This window comes from Myotis brandtii, unplaced genomic scaffold (genome assembly GCF_000412655.1).
Source record: "Myotis brandtii unplaced genomic scaffold, ASM41265v1 scaffold604, whole genome shotgun sequence".
In the NCBI taxonomy this organism is placed as follows: Eukaryota; Metazoa; Chordata; class Mammalia; order Chiroptera; family Vespertilionidae; genus Myotis; species Myotis brandtii.
Genome location: NW_005370286.1, coordinates 528,015 through 541,638, shown reverse-complemented (window position 1 = coordinate 541,638; position 13,624 = coordinate 528,015). Strand labels below are relative to the sequence as shown.

The following is a 13,624-nucleotide window of genomic DNA, read 5'->3' as shown; positions in this document are numbered from 1 at the left end:
CGACACATTCTGTAAAGTATATGAATGTCTAACCACCATGCTGAAAGTAATACAAAACGATATTGAATGTCAAATGTCGTTGAAAAATACATTTTTTTAAAAAAATGTAGTTATAAAAATTATAAAGAATAAAATTTGTTAAATCCTTGGTATCTAAAAATCTTTTAATTTCCTAATTAGATCTTGAATATCTGTCTATAATTAATCGTGTTTTCAGATTGCTCTGAAATGCTTTAAAGCTTCTTTTTTTATTCTAACTTGTTATTTGTAGTCTTCTAAATGCCACTCAGACAGTTAACATAAAAATAGCCATAAATACATCATAAAGGCAGTCTAATGAAGTGAAAGGTAAGCAGAAGGATTATTTCTAAGTGAGCTGAAAGGATCTCCGAGACTGGCTCCCACTCCCACCTCCGCCGAGGAAGAAATGGAGGCACCGGAGGGAGACTGACTTGCATCTCCAGGTGGCAAGGGGCAGAGTTGGGACCACAGCCCACCTGTCGTGACATCCAGTTGGCCTTCCCCTCCGGTGCCTCAAGCTTGAGCCAGCCCACCTGCCAGTTTCCTTAGGTTCTCGTCCAGCACAGATGAAGAGAATGCTACTGTTCGATCCCAGAGAGGAGAACATTCTATTGGTTTTTCTGTAGGTTCACCCAGTCTAACCTGTCACACAGGTTCACCCACATTTTGCAGCCAGTTCTGCAGCACTCCAGACTGGGCTGGTGTTCTAACTCCTGTTATTGTCACCACATAAAGTGCCAGAAATGAGTTTCATGCCTGATGGCAGAGGGTAAACCAGGGCACCCTCCACTGAAAACAAAGCACCTCCCAGAGACTGCCCGAGGCCGCTGCAGCTAGCTCGGGGACAGACGGGGACAGACCACGTTGGCTTCAGTACATACGCAGCAGGCCACCTGATATGTGGATGTTGGCAAGGAAATTGTTCAAGTAGAACTGAGAGATAAAGAAATGATTTTCTTGTATCTTTTTAGGATAGAATTCATCATGAAACCTTATTTTTCAACTAGACGTTTTCATAATTTAATATGTAATTTGCTAACCACATAGGGAAGAATTTACAATTGAATTTATTTGGAAGCTTGGCTATTTTCATGGTCACTCTAGACAGCCAGTAATCCCACCAATAGCACCCACCTAACAAAGTCCCTCCTATGCAGTTGAAACCAATACTCAGATTCTCAGCAGCGCATCAAAAGGCATTAAATGCTCAATTATGCAGCATCACTGCTCTGCGAGGCACAGTACAAAGAAAACAACAGAAGCCCCTACCAGAGGCGTCAAATAACTGTAAAACTTACTTAACGACAAAATCACAAGCAGCTATGAGGTTCAGAAAATAAGAGTGACTGTAAGACACAGAATTAGGAATCTTTAAATTAGCAGAAGCTAAAAATTAGAAATGACAGCAATGGGTAATAGTCACTAGATGCTGGAGACAAGGCAGGCAGCAGTAGCAGGGCAGACATGGGAACACTAGCAGAGCTCAGTGAGCTTGTGAACTGCTACATCTGGAGGAGGTGGGTAAAAGGGGGGTGCCAGGGCGGAGAGGGCGGCTGTTAACAGCAAAGGTAACGGAACAGGCAGGAAGCCCATTCAGGGGCCCGGCAATGGGCAGTTGGAAGCTGATCCCAGCTCCACAACCAGGAGACAGGCCATGGGCACGCTGCCCTCACACCTTTGGGTACTTACGCAAGCAACAACGATCCTGAATTAGATGACTTCTAAGATGCCTTTTGGTTCCAATATTCTGAGTCTCTAGTGCAAACTAATTCATATGACCCAAGTAATTACCTAACCCCACTTGGAACTGGAACCTTCCTGACTTTCTGGAGGTATGTGAACCCAAGCACAGGAGGATGGCACAGCTTGAAAACAGCGTGGGCACCTCGCTGACCCATCCTGGTGAAGGCCCCTTTGTTACAGGATCTGAACAGCAGCGTCTTACCACAGCGCGGCTCCTGCGGAGTCCCTTTCATAAACAGCATGCAGGGGGCAGCATGAATTAATTTCTTCAGGCGAAGGTTGAGGTCTTCTTTGGGGTGCTCACTACCACTGGGTGGGAAGGAGCCCACAGATGCATGTCGTTGAACTTTTTTGGTCAACTCTGGGGCATGTGCACCATCTAATTGGTCAATTTTCTGAGAATTCTAAAGTTAAAAAACTCATTTAGTATGTGAGGCATTCCTCCGTCACCTCTATATTTTAGGCTCCAAAATTATAACAATTATGAATCCATAGTTCTAGCCAATTTTTAAAGGGGTCAACACTATTACTGGAAAACTTTTTAGAAATCTGACTACCAATTGCCTGCAATGCATCTCAATTTTAGAAATAACTAATTGTTCTTTTTTTCTTTCTTCCCTTTTTGGGAACATACTAGGAAAACATCCGTAAATTTTCAAATATCAAATCCCTTCAAGTAGTTGATGTTTTTCAAGAGTGCGGTACAAGAATTTCTGACACATTTACACTTACATGAGACTCACTGGGCTGGCTGTAAACATCACCACATCTCAAACTCAAGCCAGACCCGTCTCACCTAAAACAGAAAGATTTCCCCACTCTGGCTGGGATGCGTCCTTTATTAAGTATAAAGGAGGCATCTGGGACTGGGGTAACACCCAGGGGGCCCTAAGGACAGATCTGCATGGCTTCATAAAGGAATCATTCCTCAAACCAGGGCCAGCCCGCAGTTTCATTCCGTCCACGCCGCCCTAGCAACCAACTTCTGGCCCAGCGCCAGAAACACTGTGGGTCTACAGCAGGTAACTGAATTGCTCTCAAGAAGCTCCAGTTCTGGTTGCTGGACCTCCAAGCCATGTCCCTTTTCCAGGACCCCCAGGACAAGCAAACACTGAGACTACGAGTAGGGACAAAGCCAGAAACAACCCAATGGGAATGTTCAGGGGTCAGGGGAGAGGGTAAAGAAACCAAAACAGAAACCCCACGGCCCAGGGCAGAGGAGACGCTCTTGTGCCAGCTTTATCCTTACCTTGAAAAACAGAAACGTGGGAACAGAACTAATTTCATATTTTTCAGATACTTCAGGAACAGCTTCGGCTTCCAACTTTAAAATAAGAGAATTTAAGCTTGATTATAAAAGGGTCCTTTTTGACAACTTCAATATGTAAATCAGTTTCACATGCATTATTCCTTCTAGTAGTTGACGTTTTTTAAAGAGTGTAGTACAAAAGTTTATGACACATTTACATTTAAATGAGACTCACTGGGCTGGCATGTCATCCACTGAGTCTGCGGTGTCAAAACAGGTTCAGAGGTTTTTATTTTGTTGCACATTTCAAAAGATGCCTGGAGGCTGTGAATAAAATTTTTGGTGCACTAGTGACCTAGTAAATTTTCAATCATATGCAGCTACTACTATATTGAAATCCATAAATCACTGACCCCAGTTATGTCATGATTACAGTGCTTATTTTCTGCCCACAGCAATTCTTGCTGTTTGCTCTATTGACTAATTTCAAGAGGCAGTACATCATGACTGACAGTTGCAGCCTTCTGCAAATTATGAAGCAAAAAGGAGTATTTCTTCAATAAACTATTGATGTCTGATAAATTTTACTTTTAACTCCTGCAAGGCTGCTGGGCACGAAGCAGATACCTTGCAGGTTCCTGGCTTCGGGTATCTGCGCCCATTTGAATGCCTGTGAAATGAGATGAGTGCACGCTGTGTGATAATTCCCCTCAACAAGACACCCTGTGATAGCTGATGCACGAATCTGAAACACATTAAGTCACACAATCTCCCAATAATTAAACACAATTACTATAAGCTATTATGTAAGACTTTAAAAACAGTGCACTTTGAGAAAAACGGAGATATATTGCATCTTTCCCTCATAGGACTGTCAATGTAATATAAACTTTTTAAAACCAATAAAAACCTGTATTTACATTATACCTGTAGGAAATAAAATTTATTGATAAATTACATTGTTAAAAGTTTTTAAAATATAACTCCTGCATTTGTCCGAGAGTGAAAGATTTCCACTGGGCTTGAAACACTATTTTTAGCCGGAGCTTTAACCAATCCAGCATATCTACGCAAATGAACCTTGACATGGTGGAGGCACAGCCATTTGTCTTTGGTTTGATTCTCCCACCTCATATGCTCTTGGGTGCTCTTTTACTACCTTAATTCTGTTTTTTCTCTAGAACACCCTTTTGAAACAATATTTTTAATTATTTTCATTTTTAAATGTGTTTATGAGAAAAACTATATACACTTTAAATCAACATCAGCTGTCCAATAAAAGTGAAAAAAGAACAAAGAGAAGACTAAGCACTGGGAGGCAACTCTTTAGAACAGACTCTAAAGTTGTGGACACATCTGTGCTGTTTTTCCCACAATTCCGCAGTCAGACCAGAGAGCAGACAAGGTGACCACAAAGGCAGTTCATTATCTTTTGTCTTTCGACTGAGATCTGTGGCATGCCCACCACACACTGGGCATTGGGCACTGAGCTAGGCCAGTGATGGCGAACCTATGACACGCGTGTCAGAGGTGACACGCGAACTCATTTTTTTGGTTGATTTTTCTTTGTTAAATGGCATTTAAATATATAAAATAAATATCAAAAATATGTCTTTGTTTTACTATGGTTGCAAATATCAAAAAATTTCTATATGTGACACAGCACCAGAGTTAAGTTAGGGTTTTTCAAAATGCTGACACGCCGAGCTCAAAAGGTTCGCCATCACTAAGCTAGGCTCACCAGATCCCCATCTGTGGTACGACTGGATTCTAACAGAAAAGCAAAATCCATAAAAGGGCTACACTAAGTAGAAACAAGATAATGTGGTCTTAACCCAGAACATGCATAAAACCAAAGTCTTGTATGCTTTTAAAGTGGTCTCTTCTCACAGTCCTGGGTCCCAGTAGGGTCCCTTACTGACCACTCTTCTGGGAAGCAAATAAGCCTCTAACGTTCCTGCTGAAGCCGGATCACTACGTGTGCCTCCCCACTAGGAGGCCCGGAGACCAATCCTACAAAGACAAAGGCAATGGCGACAGGCAAATCCTGCTGACCACGGGCCAGGAGTCCCAGTGAAGGACAGCCACTCTCCAGGCGTCAAGGGCAGCTGAAGTTCAAAAACCTTTGCAGCACTAAAATTCTTTGGAAATATTTTTGTTGAATGTAAAACATGAGTTACAATAATGGAAATGGAAACTAAATATATAAATATTTAATAATGATCTACATTCAGAAGAGACCAAAGATATCCTTGATGGATAACAGATACCTTTCATGGCAGACCTACTCTGTGTCACAAGTCATGACGGCCCTCTACATATGCGTGCCCAGTCTACTTACAACCTGGACAGGTGTGCAGCATGGCATCTCAACTTTACAGGTGGCTGGGTACAGGGTAACTTGTCCAAAGACACACAGTTAATAAGGAGCTGAGCTCAGAAAGGATATAAAAATTGCCACTGGTGGCAATGAGGCTCCAAGGTTGAGGAGGGAACGTTTAAACCTACACTCAGGGACATTTTGTTAAACCTCAAACAGAGGTTTCTTTCTACTCATGGCATGTTGACAGTACAGGGAAATTTTTCAAACTCAAATTCTTTGTCAGACAGTCAGATATAAATTTCAAAATAGATATTTAAATTAACATTTTTGATAACTTTTTAAAGATTTTTGCCAAACTTAGTGAGTGCAGTAACAGCTAATAAACTATATTCATTGGGTTTCTTTTATTACCACAACAACACAGATAAAAACTAGGATATTCTTAAGATTTAACAATTCTACTAGAATTATCTGAGGGGCATTTTTAGAGTTCCTAAAAAATAAATTCTACTTGATAGGATGCCAAGGAAACTGGTGAATATTCTCTGACAGAAAAACAGGAACTAGCTGGTCAGCTGGTACCTAGTTGCACAGTCAGCTGGTGACCTGGAGACTGCCCTGTGTTATCTGCTTACACCAACTGCACAGACATTGAGAATTAAACATGCAGGCTCCAGAGATGATCTATACTGACTGTCAAGAGCTTCCAAAATTAAACAACGTGAGTTGTATCTTTAAGATGGTTGCACATTTAAGAATAAATCAAACTATAAATATCCCTATTTTTTTAAATCAGAAAATACAAATGTCTGTATATTAACTCCTTCTGTACCCTCGGTTTTACAACATGAAGTTATAATGAACAAAAAATGCAAGTACAGCAGCTACTATACAAACAAGATTAATGCTAAATGAAATGCAACAGTAGAAAATCTCACCAACCAGGTGGCTGATGAGTCTGACTTGGAGAATTTTTGTACCCAAGTGCATTGGATAGTAACCACAGCCCAGCAGCCACCAGTGTACGTACTAAACTTGGGGGGGCGGAGAGGGAGGCTGGCATGGGAGGTGGGAGCCACCTGCACAAAGGAAAGCAATTAAGAAATGGCAGGGTACAGGCTCCCACCTCAGGCACCCATCATCTAGTTCAGAAACCAATCAAAACAGGAGTTAAAGATGTTCCCTGACTAATAGTCCAACCAACGGCACAGACTAAGTTCAGAGACCCTCCCCCGCAAAAAAGGCCACAGGGGTCCATGGGAACAACTTCATATAAAATGGTTTGATATAAATCATTATGTTAGACACCTTAAATATAGACCATTTTTATTTTTAAAAATAAAATAAATAAAATCAAATATAAAATATCAAAAATTGCCACGCCTATAAAAAACATGGATTTGATTTGGACTTTGAATATGACTAGGGGAACCCAATTTGTTCATCACCTAAAAAACCTTGTATAATTCTTCTTCTTCCCATCTTCTCTACCAGGCACTTCATCTTCAAAGATTTTATCTACCCAACAATTGATTAAATGATAAATATGTATTCCCATTTTTGTTAGTGCTTTACATAATTTGAAAAGCATTAAATGATAAATATGTATTCCCATTTTTGTTAGTGCTAGCAAACCAACTTTACATAATTTGAAAAGCAAAGGCATTTGACATTTTAATGAACGTTTTAATTTTATTCTGAATAAAAATAGATTTCTATGAGGCTTAGAAATAACTCATGTATCACCTCAAAGCCCTTGTAGGCATGAGAACCTCAGGATCTGACCAAACTTGGTGGCCGATCCAGGCGAGTGGACCACCATGGACATAAACATGGCGCCAGGAGGACCTGTGTGCCCTTCATCATCACCACACCAGCAGTCCAGGAAACGAGGACTCAATAATGGGAAAGCCTTGCCTTTCAGCAACCTATTCCAGTGAGCAAAACTTGGACCAAAAAAGCATGCTAACTTTTCTCAGGTATATTTTACCATTATCTATAAAATAAGAAATTATTGGTGGTCACAAATTTTACATCAAACTACTAAAAATATCAAGTTTAAGATAACCTACATGATTCTGTAAATCTAAGTCACAGAATGGACTAATCTCCATATTTCACGTCAAAAATGCCAAACTACTGCAGTCATTAAAAAAGACTAAGAAATCAAATGAAAAGACACAGAGGTAAAAGAACATCATTTCCCATAGCCCAGAAGTTTCAAAAAGCTCTCAATAAAAGACTAAGAAATCAAATGAAAAGACACAGAGGTAACAACATCAGTTCCATAGCCCAGAAGTTTCAAAAAGCTCTCAACAAGCCAGCTGTTTTAGAATGAACCACATGCCTCTCTTACTAGGAAATGCCAATAGGTCTCGCCAATCTCATTTCTCATTTGCTCACTAGGGTTCAGCCATTGCAGCCTTTTAAACAATCCACCTCACAAGCTCCATGCAAACTGCCTCTGCCCTCCTTGATGTCCAGTGAGAGAAAACCGGTGCTAAAGAGGGAGCGACCCATCCACACTGTCACCGCCTGGGCACGGCAGATGTAGTCGGGCTCAGGTATCTCCCGCAGATAAGGGCTTCCCGACCTTGGCTGGCTGAGACACTCAAGCACTTGAACAACTTAAAGTCTCACTGCCAAGTCTGGTACCAATGTGAGAAGTAACTGTATCGTCACTTTAAATAAATCATTCTGATGGCAGCCAGGAACAATGTGCTACCTACACCAGTAACATTATACATATAAAAGCAGGCTTACAACAATTACCATCACCTTGATTAATCTTATGATTGAAATGTTTAATCATTCATTTCACTTGTAATCCTTATCTTTTATCACTGAACAAACATGCAGTTTTAATGTTCCCTTCCATTATTTATATTGGACATTTTAGGGTGACATTCTAAGGTTACATTACACATTTCATTGGAATTTTAAATAAGCCCTTAAATTTTAAAAAGCTAGCCATTATATTCACACTTGCTCTATCTGCATAAAGAAGGATTCATACAAAATTAATGCAAGCAGTTACTTATGGGGGGACAACAGGACTGATGGGAAGGCGTGTGATGAGCCTGCTCAACACAGCTTTTCAGTTTTGATTTTTGAGCCACCTAACTGCAATACCCATTCAGAGCACACTTATCTATAGAGAAACGGTCTGATAAATTATACACCTGCTGTACAAATGAATTAGCCTGTCCAAATTCTGTTTTCAATTTATATATCCACTGGCATACAAACCCAGCTGATGTCATTTTTAACTCTATGTATATGTACAGGTATACTTGTCAACGTGTCTTATGAACTAATAAATTCTGGTGTTAAGAAATAAGGCTTTGGTTTCTTAGTTTGTTTTAAATCCTAAAGATCCAGGCTTTTGAATATAGGGTGTGCCTTCCTTCCCAATAATTCATTTCTAAGACTCTCAACTCATATGTTAGCCTTTTGTCTAAACCAGTACTAAGTCCTGAATGATATTATGTGTGCTAAACCAAGTGAGCCACAATTATCACTTTCTAGTACTTACCCATCCAAGAGATACTGCAAAGATACAGCATGCAAAACTCAGTACAAACACAGAAAGCAAGAAAGAGACTGGCTTCCTTTGTCCTCTGCTTCCTGACAAGTCAGAAAAACCTTCGGTGTCTCCTGCAGGTCTGCCAACCCCAGAGAGCCACTCTTCCAACCCCCCGGCTCCCAGCACCTGGGACGCCCTTTCTTCAATCACTTTCCACACCACACCTACCTGTTCCATGAAATGTGTCTGCTAATACTCTTCCTTTATTAAAATCACAATGATCCACAGTGCATGATCTAGTCTGCTTTTGCTCACAGGCATCTCCCCGTGGACCATCCTGCTCTGTACTGGTCCTGTTCGCCCCAACACACATGTAGGGAAAGTGTGGTGAGTTTTACACTCCTGGATCTAGTCTGCTTTTGCTCACAGGCATCTCCCCGTGGCCCATCCTGCTCAGTACTGGTCCTGTTCGCCCCCACACACGTAGGGAAAGTGTGGTGAGTTTTACACTCCTTATACTAGAGAGATGCAAAACTATTTTAAGATTTTTAAGAATAGTTTACTACAAAAATAACAGATTCCAACCTCAATTATAAGCATGTGGAATTCCTTTCACATTAGTTCATATAAACTCCTAAAAGACATGACGCAGAACACGAAATACCTTCACAAACGAAACCTGGGGGTGCTCTTTGGCTAACTCTGCCATCACGTCGTTCATCTGAGCACATTGCGGAGCCCATGGTGCCCAAAAATGGACCACAACGAGGGACCTGTAAACAAGTAAAATGCAGTTTTAAAGATATGGCATCTTTAGAAGTAAGCAAATACTGATATAGATTCAAGTCTTCCCCCACAGTTACGAGAACTGCCTGAATCTTTTTGTTATGTTAGAATTTCATTGTATTAAACACAGACTAAGATAGAAGGTCTTGCAAGGTCTTGGGAATCTTCTAGGTGAATTTTCAAGTTAATGGTATTTCTTAGTCAATACTTAGCTCACACGAAGTGGTTCTGAATATTCCTCCACCTTAATTAAGAGTCATGGAAGTCACCTACACGTTCTGACCCTTAGGAGAGGTGCAGACCAGATTTCTGTAGCTGAGGTACTATGTTCGTAAAAAACGACTGCAGAAGCATGATTACTGTTAATGATAGTCTTTACCTTTTCAAACAGAACTATGATGAAGGGGCATAATGTAACCATAGAAACAGAAATAAAATACTGAAAATGAAAGCACGCAAGCAGCAAACATGGAAAAAATTGAACTGCTTTTTACAAAGACATACTTTTTATATTATGCTACAAAGATTGTCTAAAAATTGATAGTATGGACAAACAGAATAGATTAATAAACTGTTGATGAAATTCTTAGGAATCTCTGTATATATCTATCAACTACTCTCATATAAAATTATCTTGCCAAAGATAACTTTGTCTATCTTCATATCCAACTGAAAAACCCTACAGTTTTACAGAATTCTAAGCTCAAATATAATCCCCCAACAAAAAAAACCACGAAGAAACAAACAAAACAAAACAAACAAAAAAGATCTGAAAATTCAGGAAGAAAACATGTTTTAAATATGTTACATGGAGAGAGGAACCAAGGGTAACTAACCTGAGGGCAAGGAAAATAATACAGTGAATTATTTAAAGTGAATTGGGTGAGAAGGAGCCCACCACCCAGTGTCGGGAGAACGGAAGCAAAGGGAGGCCCTGGGGTTCCAGAGGCGGGAGGGGCAGGAGGTGGTGACAGTGGAGGCACAGTCTGGAGCTGACTCCGAGTTTCTGGCCGAGTGCAGATCCTGGTACAGAAGCCCCCAACCTGAGAGGAAAGGGAGTCTAATGCTGTTTGTGATGTGATGGTCTGGAGCTCAGGAAAGAAGTCTGCACTTGACCTGCAGACCCGGGAAGAAACAGTCAGTGCTGGCCTCATGCGTGGCCATGCAGAGGGACAGAGGCCAGGCCAGAGTCTCGGGCTCCTCCACACTAAGCTGCAGGGCAGGTGGCGGAAAAGGCGCCCAGGTAGTGGCCCAGAGGTACCGAACGGTTAGAGGGCCTCCCAGAGCCAAGAAGAAAGAGGTGACAGCCATCAGCTCAGCAGGAAGGGCAGTCAGCAATGGGGAGGGATTCCAGTGGTAGCAGGGCCGGTCCCACGGCAGCGTGGGGGGACTGAAGAGGAGGAAAGGCAGACTGCTAGAACTACGCTCTTATGAGATCTGGCTGTAAACAAAGAATGAGGCAGAGGCAAAGACAGGATGAAGGAATGGGTTGTTTTTTAAATATATTTTTATTGATTTCAGTGAGGAAGGGAGAGGGAGAGAGAAACATCAATGATGCGAGAATCACCTATCGGCTGCCTCCTGCACACCCCACACTGGGGACCGAGTCCACAACCCAGGCCTGTGCCCTGACTGAGAATCAAACCGTGACCTCCTGGTTCATAGGTTGACACTCAACCACTGAGCCACACCGGCCAGGCAGGAATGGGTTTTATTAATACAAGAAAGCCTGGACAGTTTATTTTGTGAGGGGACACGGGGAGAAGCTGAAGAAGACCGCGAGGTTGAGTGTGCGAGGCCGCAGAGGCGGCAGGGGAGGGAGATCTAGAGGAATCCACCTTGAGAAGAGGGACTGACATTTGTTTGTGGTTTCACCCATTCTCGATGCCTGGGCCAGAAGCAGAGGCATCGAGAATGGGTGAAGCCACAAACAATGTGTAAGTGCTGGGGGAGGAACAGTAGAAGGAGAGCTCGGGAGATGCTCTGGAAGTCCTGTTTTCCCAGGTAAGAAGCAAGGTCATTGCTGACACCAAGGAAACCGGCGGGCAGGGGGCAGAGAGAGGACGGATGCTGAGGGGAGAGCTACAGCAAGGAGAGCAGGAGACTCTCCAGGAAGGCCCACCGAAGGTGGGAAGGACACACTAAGTGAGGCCCCAACCAGTGCGTTACCATCGTATCAGCAGAGGGGGAAGCGGCAGGTGCAAGTAGAGGCCTCAGGGTTTGGGCCAGAGACGCTGTGTCCTCCAGCACTGACTCCTCCGCCTCTGGGACAGCCTGCGGTTCCGTCTTCCTTGCAGCTGTTTGGGTCTGCGTTCTGGCTGCTGGCATGCAGGCCAGAAGTGATCTATCTGGCCCCTCAGAACCCTCCCACATGAGCCTCTGCAGAGGATAAGGGGGCCCGAGCCCCAAGACCTAAGGCGTAGGGAGATGAGAAGCGAACCCCCGCAAAAACCCATGCAAGAATGTTCACAGTGGCCTTGGACATAAAGGCCAAATCCTGGAAAGAACTCAAAGTGCACAAATTGGAGAACCTGTAAAATTCATCCAATGGAATACTACTCAGCAATAAAAAAGAACCAGCTATAGAGACATTCAACAACATGGATGAATCTCAGAAACATACTGAGCAGAACAAGACACAGGACAGGGAGTTGTGTGACTCCATTCACAGCAGAGTCCACTTTCCGGGGCTCTGTCCTTGTTTTAAATGATGGTTACTTGTGTGTATCCACCCAATTGCCAAATTCATCGCACCTAACAAGATCTGGGCATTTCATTATAGCAAGTTAATATCTCAACTTTTAACTAAGTTGAAAAAATATTTTAAGATCAAAATATCTATAATAATAAGAGTAATATGCTAATTAGACCGGAGGACCTTCTGACAAAGCCAGGGCTGAGAGGGAAGCCTGGGTCCCGGGTGCCTGCGGGTAGCCAGTGCTGGCAGTGGGGGGCTGGGGCGGGGGGAGCCTACTCTTGCACGATTTTTGTGCATCGGGCCTCTAGTTCAATGATAAAAAGGATAAAGTGAAATATCCTGCTGGGTAAAATTAAACTGGAACCTTTCAGAAATTTCTTATACTTTCAAGTCTCTATCCTAAGAACACAATTAAAGAGACAAAGGTATATGTATACAAATACTTCCCTATTATTTCACATAGCAAGTAACTGTAAAAACATTGCCCAGCCCTGGCTGGTGTTACTAAGTAGTTAGACTCTAACTGTTAGAGCGTCGGCCCTTGCTCTCGGGTTCAATTCCTGGTCAAGGGCATGTACCTGGGTTGCCGGTTCACTCTCAGCCCATGGTCCCATGGTCGAGGAGGGTTCAGGTGACAGCCAGTCAATGTGTCTCTCTCATATCAATGTTCCTCTCTCTCCCTGCCTCCCTTCCCCTCTCTCTCTGAAAAGCAATGGAAAAAATATCCTCGGATAAGGATTAACAAACAAATATATGTATATATGCATATATATGGTCCAACAACATAGTTTTTAATAGTCATATAGCAAAATAAAGCCATTAAAATTATATGTTAACTTTGCCAATGACGTTTTAATGACATGGGATATGATTCTATTTTTTCAAAATTAAAATAGGTTACCAACCTTTTTTAAAATAGTTTTTAATAGTCATATAGCAAAATAAAGCCATTAAGATTATGTTAACTTTACCAAAGAATTTTTAATGACATGGGATATGATTCTATTTTTTCAAAACTAAAATAGGTTACCAACCTTTTTAAAAAAATATATTTTCATTGATTTTTAGAGAGAGAGAGAGGAAGGGAGAAGGAGAAAGAGAAACACCCATGGAAGAGCAGAACACGGATGGATACATGGGCTGCCTCCTGCACAACCCTAGCTACGGGGGATCAAGCCTGGCCCGGCATGTGCCCTGACCGCGAGTCAAACCGGCCGCCTCTTGGTGCACCGGACGCTGCCAACTGAGCCACACGGGCCAAGTCCAAAACGCCGCTGC

At 42.3% G+C, this 13,624-nt stretch overlaps 1 protein-coding gene across 1 annotated transcript in view; it reads right to left on the bottom strand.

The window, feature by feature from the left end:
• The window catches only part of GLRX3 (glutaredoxin 3), a 22,181-nt gene extending 12,523 nt beyond the window's left edge, over window positions 1–9,658 (bottom strand). The window contains exons 1-3 of the mRNA XM_005879648.1: window positions 9,527–9,658; window positions 3,014–3,088; window positions 1,967–2,168 (exon numbers count right to left, since the gene is read on the bottom strand). Coding sequence (XP_005879710.1) covers window positions 1,967–2,168; window positions 3,014–3,088; window positions 9,527–9,583 — 334 coding nt within the window. The 5' untranslated portion in view covers window positions 9,584–9,658. The remainder of the gene's footprint in view (window positions 1–1,966; window positions 2,169–3,013; window positions 3,089–9,526) is intronic.
• Between the last annotated feature and the right edge of the window lie 3,966 nt (window positions 9,659–13,624).